This window comes from Vanacampus margaritifer, chromosome 6 (assembly GCF_051991255.1).
Source record: "Vanacampus margaritifer isolate UIUO_Vmar chromosome 6, RoL_Vmar_1.0, whole genome shotgun sequence".
Lineage (NCBI taxonomy): Eukaryota > Metazoa > Chordata > Actinopteri > Syngnathiformes > Syngnathidae > Vanacampus > Vanacampus margaritifer.
The window spans coordinates 16,680,486-16,702,916 of NC_135437.1; the positions used below are offsets into that span (position 1 = coordinate 16,680,486).

General features: G+C 41.3%; 1 protein-coding gene across 2 annotated transcripts in view; it reads right to left on the minus strand.

Moving 5' to 3' along the window:
• LOC144053869 (multiple C2 and transmembrane domain-containing protein 2-like) overlaps positions 1-22,431 on the minus strand; it is a 48,927-nt gene that overhangs the window by 6,835 nt on the left and 19,661 nt on the right. For both annotated transcript variants that reach the window (XM_077568724.1, XM_077568725.1), the window contains 4 exons: positions 9,442-9,561; positions 7,385-7,426; positions 1,369-1,478; positions 1,175-1,284 (listed from right to left, as the gene is read on the minus strand). In XM_077568724.1, the coding sequence (XP_077424850.1) occupies positions 1,175-1,284; positions 1,369-1,478; positions 7,385-7,426; positions 9,442-9,561 (382 nt within the window). The remainder of the gene's footprint in view (positions 1-1,174; positions 1,285-1,368; positions 1,479-7,384; positions 7,427-9,441; positions 9,562-22,431) is intronic.

The window sequence follows — 22,431 nt, forward strand, 5'->3', positions numbered from 1 at the left end:
TGTATGGGAGACGTCTTGAAAGGACTCATTAAATGATGGGTGTAAAGTTAGGATGGGCAGTGAAATAGTAGTAGTAAACCGAGGGTGCCCACGAGCTGGAGCATGAGCTTCCACGAAAATAATTATTAGTTCGATTCAACTTTTTTTTCAAAATACCAGTGCGAGTTCTCCAATCTTAAGTAATCAGTGCATAAAATTCCACACCCAAAAATTACAATTGATTTGCTCCCAAAAACGTATAAAAACGTTCTATGTTCAATATTGCCATGGTCTCAAAAACATATTTATACACTTTTTTTTTAAATGTTTTTTTAATGCATACAGAAGGCTTTGATGCAGTCTCTGACTTGAAGAGCTCGCTTAAAGTAATGGTAGTTATTACAAAAAACAGCCAGCAGGTGGGAGCAGAGTATAAGAGATCAACAGAGCCATGTTGCATAAAGTTTTTTCCCCAGTGTTTTCAACAGATTTGTGAAAAATGAAGAAACGCTAATGCTAATTGCTGCAAAATGGAAATTGATACAAATTTACTTTTTTTTCCTGATGAAGGAAGAGACTCTAATCTTTCTTTTGGTAGGTTGCATTTTTTTTTTATAGCAGTAGAACACAATATTTTGTGGGCCTTGCAAAATCTGTCAAAATCCAGTAAACAGCCGGGAGTGAAGGGGGTTGCTTCAGCGAAAATGGCTGGGAGTGAATGAGTTTAAATAGATATATCCCAATATAACATTTTTCCATAAAATTGAATGAAATCAATGTCAATTTTCTATTCTTAAGATTTTGCAGTTCCTTATGTAAAATGACCACAAAGACAAAGTATCGATTATTATGTTGTTTCACTGTTTGTCAGCAGTTTGGCCGCGACTATAGCTGGGATTCCATTACCCTCAGAAATGCACAAAATGCAAATTGCGCAATAGCAAACTGGTAATGGAAACACAGAATTTAAAACAACAACTGTCAAATACCGCAAACAAGTTTTTACACTCTTATGAGGTTGATTTGGAAGTATATCGTAAAAGTGTAACGGAAACACATTTTTCGCATTTCCACGAGTCATGTGACCCCGCCCGGTTACAGAAATACGTTTTTATTTTGCGTAAAACCGTAATGGAAACCCAGCTCTTGTGATATTTTCCATTAGAATTTTCCCCAACAGCGTAATTGTACTTACCCCATATGAGCACAATGTAGCGCAGTGGGATGAAATATAATAGTGTTGTGGCTGCAAAGAGGACCAGGCAGGCCAAACACGACATGAACGGAACAGACCAGTTGAATAAGCTGCAAAAGAAGGAAAATCGCATCAACATCTATTTGAAACATTTCTAACGAGGCCAAATGTGGTACAAAAATGCATTTGGTTACTTCTTTGTCCGCTCCGCGATGTTTGCAAGTTCTTCCAAAAGGTTCTGGACGGTCAACACGACTTCTTGCACCATGTGGATCTTGTCCATTAAACCCTTTTTTCCAGGTTCCTAAAAACACAAAACAAAAGCCGTGATGAGGTCAACTGTTTGGTCATTGGGCTGCTTAGACGAAGACTAAAGTGTGTCTACTCAGCTATTATGTGTGATTTGTCTATTGAATGGACGTAATGAGCAAACAACATCCACTTCGGGACCGTGCTTTTCAAAATGACACCAAATTTGCTTTTTTTTTTTATTCAATCCAATTTAAGCTCTAAAAATACATGCACAGAACACACAAATACTACATACATGAACAAGTAGTCAAAATGATTATCTGCATTCAGTTTCCACTTCGCAGAAGTTCCATTGTGGCAGCCTGTGTGGGGTGCGTTCCAAAATATAGAAAACCGTGCAGCTTGGTTCAATAACCCAAAGTATCTTTACATTTCCTCCACATGCTTTACCGTTTGTCAAGACGTTATTTACATTTAACGCACTGACATCATAATTGAGTGTGGCAATGCAATAAGTCAACACGTGTGAGGTAGGGGTGGGGGGTTATGCGGGGATGGAGGGTTTGTCTTTTTGATCACATCAAGGCACGGAATAAAGACGCATGTGAAGCCTTCCAGAGGGAGAGGAGTGCGTCGAGATAACGCCGCCTAAAGAGGCCTGAAAAGGCTCACATCAAAAGGAGGAAATAATGACAGGAATGATGACAGAGGGAGGGAGGAGGAGGAGGGCAGTTGCCACGCAGGCTGGAGGATGTCTGCCGTATATGTTTATGATAGCCGACAAGTGCGTTGACGTGGTCCAGGCGGAACGCCGCTATCGCAGTTCGGCGAGGCCGCCCATGGGAACGCGCCGTCTGCAAGCGGGGAGAGAGAAGGGAGAGACTCCCCGCTGGACAGGCCCACAGGAAGAGAGCCATTCCCACACTAGCGCGTCCTCCCCCACCGGGTGTCGGATCCTGGCTCCACATTGGAGGCCAAAAAAGGCAAAAATATGGCAAATATGCTTTGGTTGAGAGGAACATCTCACGCTCGCATCAAGGGGATTATCAGTGTTTGTACTTCAGTTTGGTACAGTCTGCACTTTTGAATTGGGACGGGTACAAAACCACTACAGTCAAACCTTATCATGCGCAGTAGGTGAAAACACGGGAAATAGAGAGACCATAAAATAATGTAAATAAATACACAGCCTACCGACTGTGAAAATGGCTGGGAGTGAATGAGTTACTTTTTAACATTACCTGTAAATAAATTAGTACGTACTGTATGTACCTTTGGTTTAATGTATGGTATCGGCCCCGTTCACGTTATATAAATAAAATCTGAACCGTGAAAGTCATTTTCCCATGTGTAAAAAGCATCACATTACAATTAAAATAAAATGTCAAAAATAAATAAAAAAATTCTCAAATTTAAAAATAGCTACAATAAAAATAATCACAGTGGTAACATAGGGAGTCCTAATTATCACACATTTATCAAAAAATCTATTTTTGTAATTGATTGATCAGTTAGCGTGGCTTCTTTTCGTCACGTTTTGTTACTCTTTGACATCCTTTAGTGACAATGATACTAGTCGGTGTAGTTTGTTTCCGGTTATGGAGGCAAAGGTTAGCGTCTCGGAAGAGGAGCTCTTCAGTTCCTTCAGTGGCAGACTTTTATACTCTAGGTGCAGGAAAAGAGACTCTTCATTTGCACTTAATATGGTCACCACACAGCACAAAACACATTCACATGTTACTTATTCATTAAAACCACAAGTTCTTTACAATGTTGCTTTAAAAAAATTGATGCTGTTTGTAAAGATTAATTAAGAATTTGCATCCACCCCCCACCACCCTCATTTGTTTTATTTTGATACTAATGTTGTATTATATTATCTTCTGCTGCTCTAACCAGTCTACGGGTCAATAAAGTCATCTTCTGCTGCACCAAGGAACATAGAATTGTTAATAATATATCAAATTCCATACACTGGATGTATAGACTGTATAATAAGCACAAAAATGCACAATACAAATATGGCAGGCAAGAATAAAGAGCAAAAGAATTGGCTTTCATATGTGAAAGAAAGAAAACAGACAAATAGATGTCCTCTGAAGTATAAATAAATAGGCGGCTCTCTGAAGATGATCATTATTCATTTCCTTTCGCGAAAAAAAAAAAAAATCATGAAATGCTCCATCTCCTTGGTGACAAGACATACTTTCCATTTCTTTCTTCCTGGAAATTTAAATAAAACAATTTGAAATGGAACGCACAAATCCTAAATGTCTACTGATTAGAAAAAGCACATTCTCATCTCTCAGCTCAAGTTGTTAAAAAAAAACTGTGATAATGGAAAACCAATATGATCACCTGAACAAAAGTAAACATGAGACGTTTGTGATAGAGGTGGGAGGAAAGCGCGATTGGACTCCGATTAATTAGAAGAAGCGGTGGAAAGTAAGATTCTAGTCAAAGATGAGGTGCCCCAGAGGTGTCAAAAGTACTCAAACTGTGTACTTGAGTAGAAGTACAAATAGTTATGTAAAAAGGTGGAAGTAATGATTAACTCAAATGTATACAATACCAGCTGTGAAAACTGTTCACAATGGAAAATTATTATTATCTATTAAGTTAGATGGTCCTTGTGAAAAAACGTTCCTTACATTGTCGTCATCCATGAGGTTGAAAAAAATAAGGATCCTATTTTGACAGTAAGTAAGCAAGCAATAGAAAATAAAGGTTTAGGTGAACGGTATGGGATTTTTTAATAGGTTTTAGGTGAACTAATGAATACACACACGCTCGCACGCACGCACATACACATTCAGTACTCACCCACATACAAAAAAAAAAAAGAGAGAGAGAGCAATGATGATGACATGTCAAATCGGTAAAATTACCGAATGAATAATACTGAGCTCTCCAGAAAAAATTAAGAAATAAATAAAAAAAGAAAGAAAGATCAATTAAGCTCAAATGTGTTGAGAAGGCAATTATTGTGACATGGCATGCTCCAAATGATGGCACGGACGGTCTGGTGCACTCAAGGAGACCCGGCGGTGACTCTCGGTTGAGGAATGGAGCGACCCAGCGACCCCTCTGGCCCAGTCTCGCACCCCAACAACGACCCTCCCTCCCCCTAACTTCCCTCTGGGAGCAAGTGGAGCTCTCAGCCCGTTTCATCTTCCCCTGTTAAGTTCTATTGGAGATCTATGGACTCCTTTTGCCTCTTCTGTTTCATTGTGTTATGATTAAATAGCGTCTGTGTGCACAATTGATACCTAAGGCCAAAAGGAAGTCACTTTGCCCACATATAATTTGTAAGCTGTTTGGTCCCACCCCTGAGGACAGATTTGTTCACAGGCCGAGATCTGTTGTGTATTATCCCGTTGTAACACCGGGTCACCTTTCGGCTCTCTTTAACATCATGCCTTAACGTTCCCGCGGTTCGCATATTTCCCCTCCTCGGGGGGAAGAAGGGGGAATAAAAAACATATTTTGGGTGGTAATCACAACCTCCTTACGGGAGGAGGGGTGGAAATCTTTCTTCGTGTGTTAGCGGAGAGGCTTTGAAGGCGTCAAACTTAAAACTGATCACTCTTTAACCCCAAATATTTGAAAGGCAGACTTTGATAGGAGGTGTAAAGCGACACGGGCTTGATCTCGCCGAGCGATATCGCGCTCAAGTGACAGCGCAGACCATAACACCGCTTTCAAATAAGCCACTTTAAATTAAAGATGACAGCTTAAAACAAACACGGGGCGCTGCTTAATTAGTAAATGAAAGGAGATATTTCATTTTTTCCCTTCTCGCAGTGTGCAAAAGGGCTTAGCAAGGCTCGCGGAAAAAAGGGAGAAAAAAAACATTTCAGAGAGCTTTAAGATGAGAGGCTCGCATCGGCGTTTCTTCGACTAAACTACAAAGACCTTGATCACAAGCGGAGGTTCAAGGTGAAGACAAATGTAATAAATATCCTCTGAAGCGTTGCTATTACATTAATTACACTGCGTCAATCCTGTCACGTAGCTATAAAGAACAATTTTAGTGCTTATTTTCCGTTAACTTCTGTGTGTGTGTTTGCAGACGTATCATGCGAGTTTCATCATCCTCGCAGACAGGATGTGATGGTGTATATGTTTTTTTTCCTCCCCTGTAGCCCGCGGCGGTCATCGCAGCAGAATATATTGAGCACATTATGGATATGAATGCCGGGCTTAGATGCGCAGCACAAGGGTCAGCGCTCGCAGGCTTTGCGTCGGGTCCGCACTTCATTGCCATAAAGCAATAATGCACATCGCTGTTAACTGTCCCTTCCGTACACCAAACGGGGGGGATGAGTGTAATTGAATGTGGTATTCCGTGGCACGGGGAGAAGTCGAATTTTTCAGGCTCCTTAAACATTTCCTGTTGTTTTAGTTTTCCTGCAGACAGTAATAAAGATGCTTTATGATTTTTCTCACCAAGTGAACAAGTGGGAAGTGGCTTGTAAGCCCTTTGGGCAAAAACGCAAGTTTTTACAGCTACTTTGGGAGTAAATATCACCCGCTGCTATTCCATTTAGACAGTAATGACACAAGAGATCTAAATCAATCCACCAAATGTGCTTTACAAGGCCAGAAAATGTGAATATATGTGTTGCAAAAAAGGGTTGTGGGACCTTTGTGGATTTATTTAAGTGACGTCGAATACCGCAAGGTATGCTTTGTATGTCATTTATAGAGGCTATGCAGGGAAAAATGTCTAGTAGTTGATAATGTGAAGAGGCAGCATGGCAGAATAGTGGTTGGCTCATCTGCCTCACAGTGGTGAAAAATCTCCATCTAGCGTTTGTATGGCTTTTTTCTGGTTTCCTCACAAATTCGAAATATTGTCGCTGTCCTGTGAAAAACACTTATGTCATATCTTCACGTTTTCACATTTATGGAATGAATCTGAATGCAGACATCCCAAAACGTAAAGAATAAATAAATAAAAGTATCACGACGCAGAGGGCACGATATGATACGTATCACGATACATGGTCTTCGAGGCGATACGTATTCTGATACTTTACATTACTTTACATATGAAAACAGACAATATGTACTGTATACCCAAATGATATTTTTATTATGCTGCATGGCAAAAATGTTTGCTTCTTTTAATGTTAGCAGCGCTTCAGGTTTACCGCCATCGCCATCGCCATGCCTGATTGAAATGTACGCGCACTGCATAGCAAGAGGCAGCTTTGGGCACTGGAAAACGTTATGACTGAAAGTGCAATATCGATTCTTTTTTTTTTTTTTAGAGCTCAGTAAAACTCAAAAGTAAAACTTTTTTTTTTGTATGTGGGTGAGTATGTGTATGTGTGTGTGTGCGTGCGTGCAAGTGTGTGTGTATTTATTAGTTCACCTAAAACCTATTAAAAAAATCCCAATATCGTGGCAATATCGATTCTGACGTCTCCGTATCGATACGTGTATAGTATTGTAAAGGTTAGCAACACTATATTCCCAGATCAATTTTTTTGAGCACACCCCTACTATACAATCGTGATCAAACTGCAGTCAGCAACTCATACCGGCACAATCGGCAAATCACCCTCGCACACATACCAACTTGCTGCAAAGGACAAACTGCGGCCTCCGATGTTCCTATCGGTATTCATGTTGGCAGCACAATTTGTTGACTGCACTCATGCATTTTGGTAACAAATCTCAATGCTTCACTTTTTAGCCACAATTAACACTGCAAACACATTTTTTTTTTCATAATAATGTAGTGGTACGGCTTTACAGTAGCCAGAAACTGAATTCAACTTTCCATGTCGACATATTGTGACATTAAAACTTTCCTCAAGCCTCAGTCAGTCAGCATTCAAGGTAAACAAACATTAAAAGATGCGTGTGGATTGTTGATAAAACCTCAAGACGTCGCACCAAAACACATTATCCCGTAAAAAAATGTTGGTGCGAGGCGAGATAAAATACCTTCTCGTCGTCCTCCTCGTCCTCACCCATGCTCATGTTTACCTGGGAGAAAATAAAAGGGCACAGAGAGATTCAAGTGAATGGGGCATTTGTGGGACGGGAGCATTTTTAACAAACACCTCGTAATGAAATTTCCTTTGAGTACATTGACCCCTATTGGGAGAGGCTTGTTTCCATAGAGACGGCATCATGAGGTGACCTCACACAAAAGGAAAAGGTGAAAGAGAACCTTCTTCACGCCAGCACTGTCACACCAAAGCAATCTCATTTCTCTGCAACGCAAGCGCACAAAAAAAAACAGGGGGCGAAGGAAAAAAAAACATTTAATTTGGATGTTTTTGCCGATATCACTTTATATCAAGTCATCCCTGACCCTGCTGTGACATTGCCTGAGAACGGAGCTTTTGTCATTGGCACCCGGAGGGTTACGGCAACTGGATGTGGAGGGTGAGCTCGGGCTTTAACATTGCCCAGGGATGCAACCTTTGCCTGTAGCCGCAAACACACTGGCTGCTGATGGGGCATCACTTTGGGGAGGATGTGCGAGCGGGGCCAGGCTTCTGGCGGGGGTGGGAGTCGGAAGTGTGAACAGCATTAACCTTCAGAGGCGTGTGTAGGGCAAACATCAAGCCCATTGCGGTTCTCTGCAGGGTGGAGAACGCCAGCTTAAAAGCGTGTGATACAAAATGGATGGATGGATGTTGTGTGTTTGTTTGCATGCAAACATATAAATACGGTACATACACATACTCGCCCTTGAATGGAACGAGGGTGAAAGGGATGAGAATTGTCCATTTCACCGTTATTGATGACATTAGCAAATTCAATGTTTCAGTTAGTACGTTATGAATAACTGTTCGGAATCTTGGGTAAAAGATTTAAGGTTTTAAAGATTTAAAGGGGAAGTCAATCCATTTTTTATTAATTTTTTTACAATAACTTGTTCAATGCAGCCCCACTAGCCTAAATATGGTATTCTGTTTAATATTGTGTTAGTGGGGTATGAGTTAAGCAGCAAAATCCAGCCGTTTTTTATCCATCTCAGGGGGCGGCCATTTTGCCCCTTGCTGTCGACTGAAGATGACATCACAGTTGCTCAGGTCTCAGGTAACAACCAATCACAGTGCAGCTTCAGAAAACAGGTGAGCTGTGAGTGGTAGTTGCCTGACCCCTGAGCAACATTGATGTTATCTTCAGTCGCCAGCAAGTAGCAAAATGGCTGCCCCCTGAGATAGATTAAAAAACAAGGCTGGATTTTGCGTCATAGCTCATATTCCACAAATTTAATATTAAGCAGAATGTCATGTTTAGACTAGTAGGGTCACATATAACATATTATTATCAAGAAATGTTTAAGATTGACTTCCACTTTAACTTTATTTCGAAAGCTGCCCCGTCATTATTTTTGTGTCCGGAGGAAGTTCTAAATTTGGTTTCGGTTTGCTGCATGATAAATGTTTTCTCAATCAGTTTTGCTGCATTGTTCTTGAATTTGGCAGGCAAGATTTTTCATTTCAGAGCAGATCATTTCTTTCGTCAAACTTTAGCCTTACAATTATCTTGAAGAGGGTTGGACAAACAGATTATTAAGAACTTTTCTAGTTTCCTTTTTTTGTGGCAAATTCTGCGTTCGGTGAATTTTGTAGGTTACATTAAAATGGCCTCTCCTGTCTCAACATAAAATCTTAACGTTGATGGCACATTTCTGTATGGTTTCAATGCGCATCATACTTTCTTTTTGTGCTTTCTCTCCCTCTGTCGACTTTGTCTAACACCCTGCGGGCTTAATTTGAACTTGTTGCACTCCATTTTTCTGTTTGGAATTACCGACAACCCACACATGAGACTGACACTTTTCCTACCCACACTTTAACTATAATTCAAATAAATTATGTCAAACTGCCCACTTTTCGAATCGTACGCCAGCGCTGAAAGATACTGCTGGTATTAAGCCTAAAGACAGACTTGTAATGATATGTAAATGACAGATTGTGTAGATTTCAGTGTCTTCATCGTGCTGGGTTACTTATGCAAACTGCAATGCGGATTTCACTCACCAGGTCCTGGTTGGAGCTGCCGTTCTTGCCACGGAGCTGCATGTAGTTCCAACCGATGAGCAGGAGCAGGAAGAGGGGAAACATGAAGAGCTCCCAGTGCCACACTGTCACCAGGAAGATCTGAGGAGACAGGACAGGACAGATTAAATGCGATACAGCTCATCATAGTCATGCATCTTCAAAATCCCCGTCCGTGTGTGCACCCAAAACAAAATCTAAAATTGATTTAAGCGCATTTTAAATCTCTCGAAAAAGCACCGCAGACTGGAAAGCCTTTTGAGAGTTTGGCAACAGATTATGTCTGAAAATTCAAGGGACAACTTTTTAATACGTCCAAATCCTATTTATACACACAGAGATAGCGCTGTGTTGGCATAGAGCACTCTTGCTGAACAGAAAGTATGACGGATAGGCGCGGTATGCCGTCTTTTTTAACCGGCGCGTCAAATCCTCTTAGAGTCAGAGACGGCGAGAAGCTCTGACGAGGCACATATGGCAACCGGAGGAGCATTTGCAGCGTTTACCCCCTCGGCTGCGATGATCCTGACCCCCGGTAGAAATAAGGCGGATCATGCTGAATGCGTAATCTCTTCTAATTCTGTAAAGAAGTAATGCACGAAACGCCGCCGCATTTCACAGCGGAGTGCTAATTGGATGGTTGCTTTTAAAGCCACTTAGTGGCAGTCTAATGAGTCTGCCTATAACCCAAATCATCGGGAACGTGTGAAAAGGATTTTACCAGCCGCTTGACAAGGAGGAGGAGGGAAAACATGTCCCCGATATTAAGTTTATAAAAGCAAGACTATGCAATGTATGTATATATTAATTTATGCTTTTTTTTGTTAAAACGGGGTGCAGGCATATTGACAAATGTGACCTTCAGTCAGATCAAAGTCAGGAAAGGCCTCAGTGTCAGTTGCCACCAGGGGTGAAAAAAGGTGCACGATCGGGGTTCAAGGCAGTCTCTAATTGGCCACGTCACATGCAAGGTCGACTACATCACCTGCAAGGGGAGATCTTAAAATTACAACTTATATAAACAAACTTTGCAAATGCCAATCGAGTCAATTTTCTGCTTCTGCAATGTCAAGCACCTCCCTGATTTTAATGGGAATGAGGGGAGCCGCTTCGATTGGCCGGGAGTTGGCTTTGTTCCATCCCACAAAAGTGCAAAATGCCTTATTCTATCTGCACTTGTCAAGCAAAATACCAAAAACAAACAAAACTCCACCCGTGCGCACAGTTACACTGCACTTTGTGCTAGACTGGCGCTGGGCCCCAAGATAGGGCCCTTCGAGTCTTCAAGGAACCTAACATGCATGTTTTTGGCATTTGAGCCAATAAAAAAAAAAAACACATATTCAATAAAAGTTAGCCAAATAGGTGTAAACAAAAAAAAAGTGTTACATTTTAGATCAAGTGCATTTTTACCTTGCAATGACGTTTAGAACCCGCACTCACAGTATGCTAGCGCCTTGAAGCTAGAAGATAACAACAGGCTAAAAAGAGCTGCAGGCTGCTTGGAGAGTGAACAATATGTTTGCATTAAAGCCCGAGACAGAACGTGAAACACGGAGAGAGCGAGAAAGAGCTCGGGGCCTCGGTATAGCGGGGCCTCGCAAACAACAGACTGCTCGTGTCACAGCCACCGCGCGCGGCGCGTGTACACGTCGGCTCCCGGCGGCCAGTCTACCTAGTGCCGCACCAGGACGCGGGGAACAGTGAGTAATGCAGACAAACGCCCCCGAGCCTCTCCACTGCACCACTTAGTATCCTTGACAGAGCAGTAGGTGAGCTGAAACGACTACAGTAAACCGCTGCTATTCGGAGGGAGGACCGAGGATTGCTGCAAATTGTGAAAAAAAAAACGCGAGTAATTAAGAACACAATTGTTTGTATTAATAGTTTAAACCAGTCATTCTCAACTTGAGGCATGGTGGCAAGTTGTACATGAGTGATTCACTGTTTAAGTATAGTACAGTTGATTTTAGATTCAGATTACAACCTGTCCAAGAACAATGAAAATAAGAATGACCGACCTATGTTTCTTAGATGAAATAAAACATAAGCACGGGAGAGCGGGGAAAAACATGGTTCAAGCTCTGCTACTTTAAGGGAGGCACAGTATGAACCTGGAAAAAAGACTAGGGGAAAAACAGGAACAAAACAAAATAAAAGTTCTATGTAGCTAACAATCTTTGCATCATGATGAATTCATTTTACTCCATCTGGTTTGTGCGACTTGGCCACTAGGATGCAGTATAGTGTAGAGAGTTAGACACAAATGAAGAACAGTTTCACTCAATTACTATAAGTGACCCGGTAATCTGCAATAATATTAGTCGTTTTTCACAGAGGATAAAGAAAATATAACTGTCGAGTATTCTTATATTGTTATATCTTTCACTCCTTAAAACGTTCTCACACCATCACAAAGATGCCATGCGTTAGCCCATCTAGCTTACTATGTGTTAGCATTAAACTTACGGTAATGGACTTAAAGGGGAAGTCAACCCCATTTTTTGACAATAATATGTTCTATGCAGCACCACTAGTCTAAACATTGTATTGGCTGGCTGATATTGTGTTATTGGAATATGAGTTAGCTAGCAAAATCCCCCTGTTTTTATCCATCTCAGGGAAGGGGGGCCGCCATTTTGCCATTTGCTGTCGACTGAAGATGACCTCAATCTTGCTCAGGTGTCAGGTAACAACCAATCACAGCTCAGCTTCAGAAAACAGGTGAGCTCTGATTCGGTGTTGCCTGAGCATCTACAGTTGACAGCAAGTGGCAAAATGGCTGCCCGCTGAGATGGATCAAACCGTCATAACTCTCATTCCACAAATATAATATTAGTCAAAATGTCATATTTAAACTAGTGAGGTCACATATAACATATTATTGTCAAGAAATGTTTAAGGTTGCCTTCCAATTCAAAAGCAAAAATATGTGGTTATTCGAAATATGCTTACACATACTGTACTTTTGCTGCTTGTTGTGAACTGAGCTGTGATGAGTTCCTTGCTATAAATTGCTCCTATCATTTTTTCCCTCTCAAATCAAAGCAAAAAAGAAAAATTGTAGAATCGACAGTTCGTATAGTAAAATACTTGTAAGTTTTGTTCCTCGTATCTCCAGGCAGGCACCAGTGAATCTGCAAATAGGCGGGGGGTTACTGTACAACGAGTTTCACAAATAGACAATATGCTGCTGTTATTCTTTTAATAGCTCATTTGCATTACAGCGACAAACTAGCACAAGTGGGGGGTAAAAATGAAAAAAAAAAAAGGTAAACAATGAATATGCATGTAGGCTCTGTTATGAATAACCTGCGTCATGTGTTTTCACCTCAGCTCCCGTGAGACGCTTCCAGAGCTATGCTCACCCCCCGAGGAATTCAGCTGGCTGGCCGACTGGTAGCTTGTCATATTCCCCCCGTATTCCCATTATAGAAATTTTTGAAAAAAAAGGAGAAAAAGGGAGGAAAGGAAAAGTGACACGGGCCCAGCAGGAATGTCGCACCTCCTTGCTCTCGCCTGGCGAAAGCTGCCGCATTAGCCACTAAAAGTCTAATTGCTCGGCCTCCGTCTTCCCGCGCGAGTCAACAGAGGAGGCCAATTCATTTCCGCCCGAAGGGGGGAGAGAATCTGTCACAGGTATTCATAATCGCCCACTAATGCAAATTTCTGCTCGCTACGTTCCGGCTCAGCGGACAAGATAAAAGCCTACAGGAAGACAATGCCTGGTGTCGGGAGAAAAGTGAGCGCCTAAATGAGGGTAGAAACCAAAACTGTCAGACATAGCTCCACCATTTCTCTCTCACTGGTGTGTTCTGCCTTTACAAGATTTCTTTGGGATGAAAAGTGAAACATCTGGGTGGTAAAAAAAAAAAAAAAACCTTCACTCAGGTTGTTGTCAAGTATCCCAAAGTAATGAGCAGAGGCAGAAATGTACTCTTCCTGCTCAATGTCTCCTCACATCCTCCGGAGTCCCCTCACTAGAAAGGAGACGAGACTAATTCCCCCCAACTAAGTGGCTTGTGTTTTATTAGCAAGCGGTTGAGTGATTAAAGGACGCAATAGACAAAGTGCAACTGTAAATCTGTATAAAAATAATCCGCGTTTTAATTGCCGTCAAAGACGAACGGAGGCGCTTTTCTACTTCTCCCTCCCCGCCTTCGTTCCATCAACAAATTACACTCGGTGAGCGAAACCTCGACCTTCCGAAACATGACAAATGCGTTAAAGGCGATAGACGAAACAAAGCCAGGAGATGACAAACAATGTAGGTGAGCACGCGGCACAAGTGGCTAACACTGGGATGGGTAAAGTATGGCTCAGGGGCCACATATGGCCCACAACTTCCATTCACTTTGGTCCACCAAACATTATTAAGAGTCCTGTAGTAAATGTTACATTCTTTTATCCATTTCCCACCCAGATTGGTCAATTGTAATGTATTTATCTCATGAAATTATTGTTTTTTGATTTATTGTAAATAATAAAATAATAATTGAACCAACACGAATTGCAACATTATGAGAAAAAAGTTATCACATCATCACAACACCCCATGAAAAAATCTGAATAATTTGAGAGAAAAAAATTCAATTTTATGAAAATAGAACTGTAATATTATTTTACACATTAAATAATTACAGTTGTACACATACTGTGTTCATTCGTTTAATTACACTTTATCTTCATGAATGAGACTGTAAGAAAATTTACCTTAAATGATAACATTCGAAAATGACAATTATTTAATTCATTAGGAATTGCAATTATTGTGGATTGCAAATAAGTAAATATAATATGACAAAAACACTAACCGAACCTCATGATGATGATGATTATAATATGTATATATTAATGATAATTAAATTAATTAAAAAATAAATAAAATAACAGGAAAGGAAAATTTATTAGTCTCAGAATGGAAAAATCGGAATAAGAGTTAGGGTTAAAAAACATTAAAAAAATAAATAAAAGAGAGAGAGAAAGAGAGAAAGAGAGAGAGAGAGAATTAATTACTGTCTATATTATATTATTGGTCAAATAAACACTTGGAAATGTACATATTTGAAATAAAACAATAAATAAATTTTTATTAAATTTCTTAAATGTTGCTTAGTTACTTAGAATTGAATGAATTATAAATAATACAATTTAAAAATGTAAATGAATTGTTATTATAACTACTTTGGATTTTGTGACCAGACCCACCTGTCTGTATTAAAAATCAAATATGGCTCCTAAGCAACAAAGTTTGTTTACCTGGGCTAACAAATGTCTTGTATTTGAACACGCGTGAGTGTATAAATTAGGGAGGCGCGTTGCTACCTTTTAGCTGAAAAATAACTGCATGATTCCAAGCGGGGGGCCAGGAAGGAGGAGAAACAATGTATTCATAAAACAATTAGCACATAGAGGAATTTTAACAGTACTTATGATGGAGATGCACTCTCTTTAGCCACCTGTAAGCGACGGGAAAAGAGGGCAAGCAAATCTGCCCGCAGGGTTAAGAACAGCCTGACAGAGTTGTTTTATAGCACCATTAATATGATTCCACAAATGTAGCTCGCGGATCCCTCACAACCACCACCCTTTGCTTAGTAGCATGGAATTAGGCACCTAATAATAAAGCACTCAGCGATTAAAAGTGTGAATAAAACAACTTAAAGCTGAGCAAGCATGGCGGCTCCAGTGCCACCCACGCTCTCCCGGGAGGGAGCGTAGAGGATAAAAGATCAACAAAAGGGACAAAGACACGCCGCAAAAGAGTTTCTGACATCCTGTAAATTGATTAACAAGAGGAAGAGGCGGGGGGTGGCGACCAGTTTAGCCACACTATGCGAGTGACTGGCAGGCGTAGCAGCATATTGGCACATGTTTCCCTTACAAGATGGACTCCAAAATACTGAGACTGTGAACCCCCACCTTTTCACGGTTTGCTATATACGAATTCACATATTTGCCTTTTATTTCTGTGGAACCCATTTGCCTAAAATAAAACACCAATTTATATCTTGAGATGATGTCACAAGATTGCAACAAATATAGCAGAGGTGGCAAATCCAGGTCCTGAAAAGATAAACCCTGCCACAGTTTGGCTTTAGCCCCTGATGCTAGCTAGCTTTTTTTTACCTTTTCTTTAATGCACTCACTCACACACATATACAAACATGGTCTCCCGGGTGGGGAAGCGAACCCACGCTGCCTGCATCAAAGGCAAGTGACAGTAGCACTTCGCCACCCTGATGCTAACTAGCTAGCTAGCTAGCTCTCTAGCAGGTAAACAAGCACCATGGGCGCTAGCTAGCTGGCACCTGGGGCTAAAGCCAAACTGTGGCAGGGGTTTTACTTTCTGGACCTGGATTTGCCACCTCTACAAATAAGAATGTAGTAATTGGTGACTGCAAAAAGCAGCAAATATCACTACAATTATCATCATAGTTTCAGCACCACTATATTTTGTGAGGTTCTAGGTACCCGCCCCCCCAGTCAAACTTTAGAAATGACGTTTAAAGGCTCAATATGTCTTTGCGGTGTAATGAATTAACACGATCAGAAAAATCGGATCAAATCAAAAGGCACACGCTTGTCGCTGGTCTTGAAACCGAGGGCCGGTTGCAGGGGAGCGTCGGGGCTCTCAAGCAGCTGTAAACGCAGAGCAATGAGACATGTAATGTGTGTTGAGCTCGGGCCAGTGCGGGGACAGGCTTTCAGGGGCGGGGGGTGTAGAGGGGAGGGGGTGTCGGCAGGCAGGCGGAGGAAGCGCAGATAAGATTTCTCTTCGGGGCACGAGGAGAGAGTGTATGTGGGCAGCCGCGGCGCTCTGAGCAAATTATTTCTGAATAAATATTTCACATACGCTCAGCTCAAGTTGTATCGACTGAGGAGGAGGAAGAGGAGGAGGAGGAGGAGGAGGAAGGGAAACATATAGTAGAGTGGCTGCTTGGTGAGAGTATGAAAAGGGGGAGAAACGGCTTTTTTTTCCAGGTAGAGGTCAGTTGCACTTGGAGTGCGATTATATTTACAAGTTATGAATGAACTTGTGTAATTGAAGGTTGGTTTTCGGTAAACTGATAATAAAATAAAACAGCTCCTGTCGGGACTAAATTGACTTCATAGACAAGTTGAAAATAAATAACACACACATGTATTGCAGCAAACGACCATCAAACTTTGACAGTCCGCTCAAGAGCACATTAGACTACAAAATCGTGTTAATTTAGAGTCGCACATCTGTAACTGATTCCAATTGGGCCTCATTTGGGCAAATTTCTCAGTAGTAGTAGTAGTAGTCAGACAGCCACAAAAATTTACGTTGATTGTTTTTTTTTTAGTTAACATAGCCCAAGAGTGCTATTGAGTGAGTTTTGTAACAGAAACAATCCCATCTGTAGCACGTCATTCCTGTGCTCTATTGTACAGGCATGCCTAATCAATTTGCGTTCAAGATATCTGTAGGATTAAGCGCGGGTTGATTGGTCACGGCTGGAAAGTGAGGCACAAGGATGACGTAATAGAACGAAAACTGTTGTTGTTATAACATCTCGGACACTGCGTCAGTGAAGCAAGAAAACTAATAAAGTACCCCACATATGAAAATAATGATATCAACGATTATATAGAGGTGGGCGAGTTAATGAATTTTGAGCGTCCGTTATTCATCAACAATCGAGACACACTTCCGTCATTTAAAATCCATCAATATTACAACCAAACTAGTACTGATCCAGATATTGATGATTACATTGACATATAAAACCCACTTCCGGCAATGCTTAGTCCGTCAAAGTTTCTCGTTAAAAGTTAATCGGAAACACAATGGCCGTTGTGCGTTGACGGAATGACAGACTTTCCTTTAATATTGACAGAATGCTCACCTCTGGGATTATATCATACGGTAGCTGTTTTTATAACGTAATGCCGTATTGCTCTAAATTGAATTGCAATTTCCTCTTCAGAACGGTGGAACAACATATAACATCTCCGTATTTTAACAAAACTGTTCAGGCATGAAAAGGCAAACAGATCCGCTGCACTGCATGACTGACTGAGGGGAAAAAAAGAAACTAAATTTAGCAGTGATCAGTCATTGTCACTTACTTCAAGGCAATTAAAAATAAACCAATTTGTCCGACTTGTGCGGAGAAGATAAGAAAATGCTCGTAAGGACGTCTGCACAGTCTCTCCATCGACAAGCAAAGCATTAGCATGTGCTCCCAAGGGCCAGATCTAGACGTCACCCTCCCCGAACCCCCCCTGCATGTCTGACACATGCCAGGGCCACAGCAGCACCAGTGCGAGGGGGGCCGGTCAGCAGGGGGTCCCGTAGTGCCTGTCAGCGGCGGCCACGCTGACCCCGCACTCGGGCGCTGGCCACTAGTGTTTAATCCGTGTCGGGTGCGTTAACACTGAGCGACCTCCTGGGTGACATATCTGCCATGTGAGCCTTTTCCCCCTACCCAAAGGGTGGGGGTGGGGGAATGGCATGGACTCGCTGTCAGCTCCACTCACACATACGTTAACACACCAGGGCATAGGGCCCCCCCCCCCCCCCCCCCCCTCCTCTTCCCGTACTGGGGCGAGGGGTGGGTCAGCGCCTCAAGCGCCTGGGGTTGAGATGTCCACTGTGGCCAGTAAGGTGGCGAGTAAGTCATTAAAATACGACACACACGGTGGGGTTAAACACAGAGCATTCCTCCGTGAGGGGTAACTTGTAATAAATATTTGAGGGGGGGAAATAGCGAGAGAACCACAGGCTTCAGTTTCTGTATAATTCGAAAATTTAATCGTTCACTATATATATTTTTATTATATTTAGCTTTGTGGAGTTTTTATTTACTTTTTCCCCATGTGAGGGCTTTACAATATGTAAATATAACGTAAAAACCCATAATATAAAAGATTATATATATATATATATAAAATATCTATGAGAACATCGCATTTTTTAGCTTTTTTGTGATAAAGCATCTTACCATGCTTATTAATTTCATAATAACTACTGATAATACTTTAAAAAAGACTATTACTTAATATGCAGTACGTTAATACAAAAATGTCTTCGGAAAAGAAAGAAAAAAAGCCTTAGCCCAAACACGACTATGCCTGTAGTTTTTATTCCCACCCAATGAGATCATGAAAAATCATCAGGTGTGCCGCTAGAAATAATCAATGTTCACTTTAATAGTCTGAACATTTTTTATTTACTACAAATGCATTTGTGTTCATCAATCTGTCAGTGATGTATAGTGACAGGCAGAACAATTTAATTCCCATCCACTAGATGGCGAAGGCACAATTAACCTGTTGTCATTCATACAACAAAAGAATAGCTTTGTGTTCAACTACACAGAACCAGATGTCGGTTAATTATGATAAGATAATCACTTCAATATAAGCACATTTGGTGACATTTGTTGTTCTGTTGTGTGCTGTGAGATTTTCCTAATGAACAAAATGTGCCTTGGATCAATAAAGGTTGGGAAACATTGCTGTAAATAACCACCTGGCACCACTATGTGAGCAAATATGTTAACATGAGACTGATTTAATGTGATGATTTAGACTTTAAGAAGTCACGACGAGTGAAATGTGAGTCCTCATCATTTTCACAGAAAAGTTGCTCTAATAAAGAGGCTGTGTTTCAAGGTTGCACATGGCATTCATTCGACCTCGAGAGCTGTCGCCCGATACTGTGGTCGCAATACCGCCTTAAATCGGGAACTGCTGCCGGCGTATTGTTTAATAATTAATAAATTACCGACTCCAAACGGCGTGAATGCACACACTTCACCGTCACGGCCGTCGTCGGTTTTGTTCCCGCTAGACGCGTTCCCACCGCACAAGCTGTGAGAACTCCCACAGCTCGGGGGGGAGCTAGAGAGCGTAACCCCCACGGGAGTGAAGAGCGGCACTCCTTTTGAGGCCTCCAACTTTTTTTTTTTGTCACCCCCACCGAAAAGGAGAGAGAAAACAGATGCAAAGCAGAAACAAGGAGACGATTAACAGCCGAGCCGCTGGACTCCCAAAGCCTCCACTTTTCAGGGACGGGTGTTGACAAGAACAATTACCACTGAGTCTGATTGCGTCTTTGATCTGGGGTGTTCTGGTTAATGGCCGCCACTGCCAAGGGTTCTACACAGGTGGTCACCCGAGACCCCTGGCAGGCCCGAGATGAACCCTGCCCTCGCCTTGACGTCGATTATATCGGCAGTTACCAAAGATGGCAAAGGAGTCTGGTAAAAGTCGATTTTCTGATTCAACTCTTTTACTTAATACAAATACAAAAGTACAAATTTAGCCCGTACAATGCCCGTTTTGCGGTGGTGATAACCTGAGGTAACATGTCAGTTTTTTTTTTGGTGTGTGTTGCTAATGTTGCAAACAACACAAAAATGCACATTTAGCTAATGATAGTTCAATTGGGGGGAAAAAAATCACCTGGTGTGTATGCATGTTTTCAGATTTGATTTTTCAGAGGTGCTTATGACGCCGCAAATCAATCATTCAATATCTTGCTTCTTCAAATCTTCTGAGTCAAACTCAATCAAGGTCTTCTTTACATTTCTCTACTTGTCTTGTCATCAACTGAGATTGAAAAAATAACAAGCCATTTTGACAAAGCAAGGGGAACAACATGCAGATATCATTTTTCAAATGTAGGGAGTAAAAACAAAAAGTTCCCAGAAAAATAAATACTCAAGTACAATAACCTGAAAATCTATTTAAAGTACAGTAACTACGTAGTTGCACTGCCAAACGTATTTCAAACATTCATCAAATGCCATCGTTACAGTGTGTGATGTGAGCCAATCAGCATTTCACAGGACATCAAAAAAGCGGCTGGCAGGGTCAAAAAGAAAACCCACTCCAGCTATATACAGGTTTCCCAAGCACGTTGAAATATTAATTCTCCTTAAATACTTTAAGCACTTCTAATGACAGTGAGGCTCCGAATCAGCTTTCAAGTGCAAATCATCCCTTTTCTCTTTAACTCTCAATCAAAAGTTGAACTTCTGAAGACGATTAATTTGCCTGGCTAATACGTGCTAATTTAAGATTTCTCTTCCAACTTGTATTTTGCACGGCTCACAAAACGTAGGATCTCACAACTAACTTGTTCCCCAAGAAAGGCTCCTATGGGGGGGGGGGGGGGGGGGGGGTGTCAGATGGCCCTCATTCACTATCTCCTGCAGTGCTATAGCGCCATCTTAAGGCTGCATTCAGACATGCAACAAAGAACTCTGCATGACCCCTTTTGGAGGATGTATAGCACATTCATCTGGCTCTGCATCTTAGCAGGAAAAATAACATCTAAAGGAGGTTATTTTATGAAGATTTTTTAGCTGTCACAGTTCCTCGCTGTTGTCAAACTTCTTGAAAAGCTCCAATCCAAGGCTCATTACCGTAGCACAAACAAGCGGAGAGGTGGGAGAGGGAAAAAATTGAATTTTCTTGTTTGTATTTGTGTCCACTTGTGGAAATGTTGATGACCTTCCAGAACTTCTTATCTGTTTTAAAGAGTGTAACAACATAATGTTTTTGCCTAATTAGTAAGATACGTATTACACAACATCTTCAGTGCACTGGTGGCAAACTCAACTAAACTTATTTTTATTCATTTTTACAACTTCCAACATTCAGTGCCATCACAATTTTTTTTAAATATGACCCAGGGAAGTTAACTCCACACAGAGATATTCCAACTGGGCGGCAGACGAGCTAAGGACGACTCCACCATGCTGATGGTCACTTTTTTTTTACTTACAACAAAATACACACACAAAAATAGGAACAAGTTATCACTATTTCATTTTAGTGTAGCATTGTCCAAACTGTCTCATATTTGGATTCAAAGGGATTCTAAGACAAATAAAGGCTGATTAAAATGTGTGTCCCAAGAGTTTGTGAATATTCCAGTATGTCTCCAGTATACAACCGAGTTTCGTGCCTACCGTAGCAACGTATCACTAATTTACACCAATGCAGTAGTAAAATGACAGTATGATCACATACTTTTTACGCTTTTGTGCTAATTATTTCACTCCATATCGCTCAAAACAGCTCATGTCAGTACCATTGTAAACCAAGGACTCTCTATATTTGGATTTTTGTTGTGGTACAAATACGGAACATATTAGCTGAGGTACAGAACGTGTAACTGGTTGGAGCTTGCGCTACAAGTCACCTCCGTAAACAAATACAGTGCAGCTCAGCTTTTGGCAGGACAGGGAGTCCTCCTCTTCTTTTCCAACAGTGAATTTATACGCAAGTCGGAACACGGCTATCCAGCGCTGACACTGTTGTAAGTCATAGCTAGTTACTAGTTATTAGCTTTCTGTTGAAACGCCATCAGAAAAACGTCAGCTGTACGGGTGCCGTGTCTGTAAAAACGACCTACCGTGACAGAGGGTGGTAGCAGTCGAGTAAAGGTAACTACAGTGCCAACTAGTCACAAGTATGTTATCTTTTTTTTTTTTTCTGATTACAGATTCTTGGTTCACGTTGATGACGTAAACCAAATTTGTATGCAAGTTGTAACATACCATAAGTAACAAACACAGCATTCCTATTTACATTAAATAATCGTATGACAAACACGGGTAGGACATACTGTAAATGAGAAACAGCTTAAAAAAGTATGGCGGTAACTGAGCGAGCCATTCAACACTCCTTGCTAGTACAATATTAGCATCCAAAATGTTCCTTTTCGCATCCTCGCGGCAGGAATGATCCGTCATGTGATAATTTGAATACTTTATACACGCCAATGAGGTGTTTCATAATGCATACATGCATCTACATAAACAGGATAAAAATGGAGGCTGCATGCCGCGTCGAGGTCAGAAAATTGGCCTGCGGGACTGAGTGATATAATAGCTAAGTATTTCTGGTAAAGCACTCGGTGAGGAGCATCCCCGCGGTCCCAGCAGAGGCCGCGGCGGCTGTAATGCATTACAGGATGTATGCGGTGTA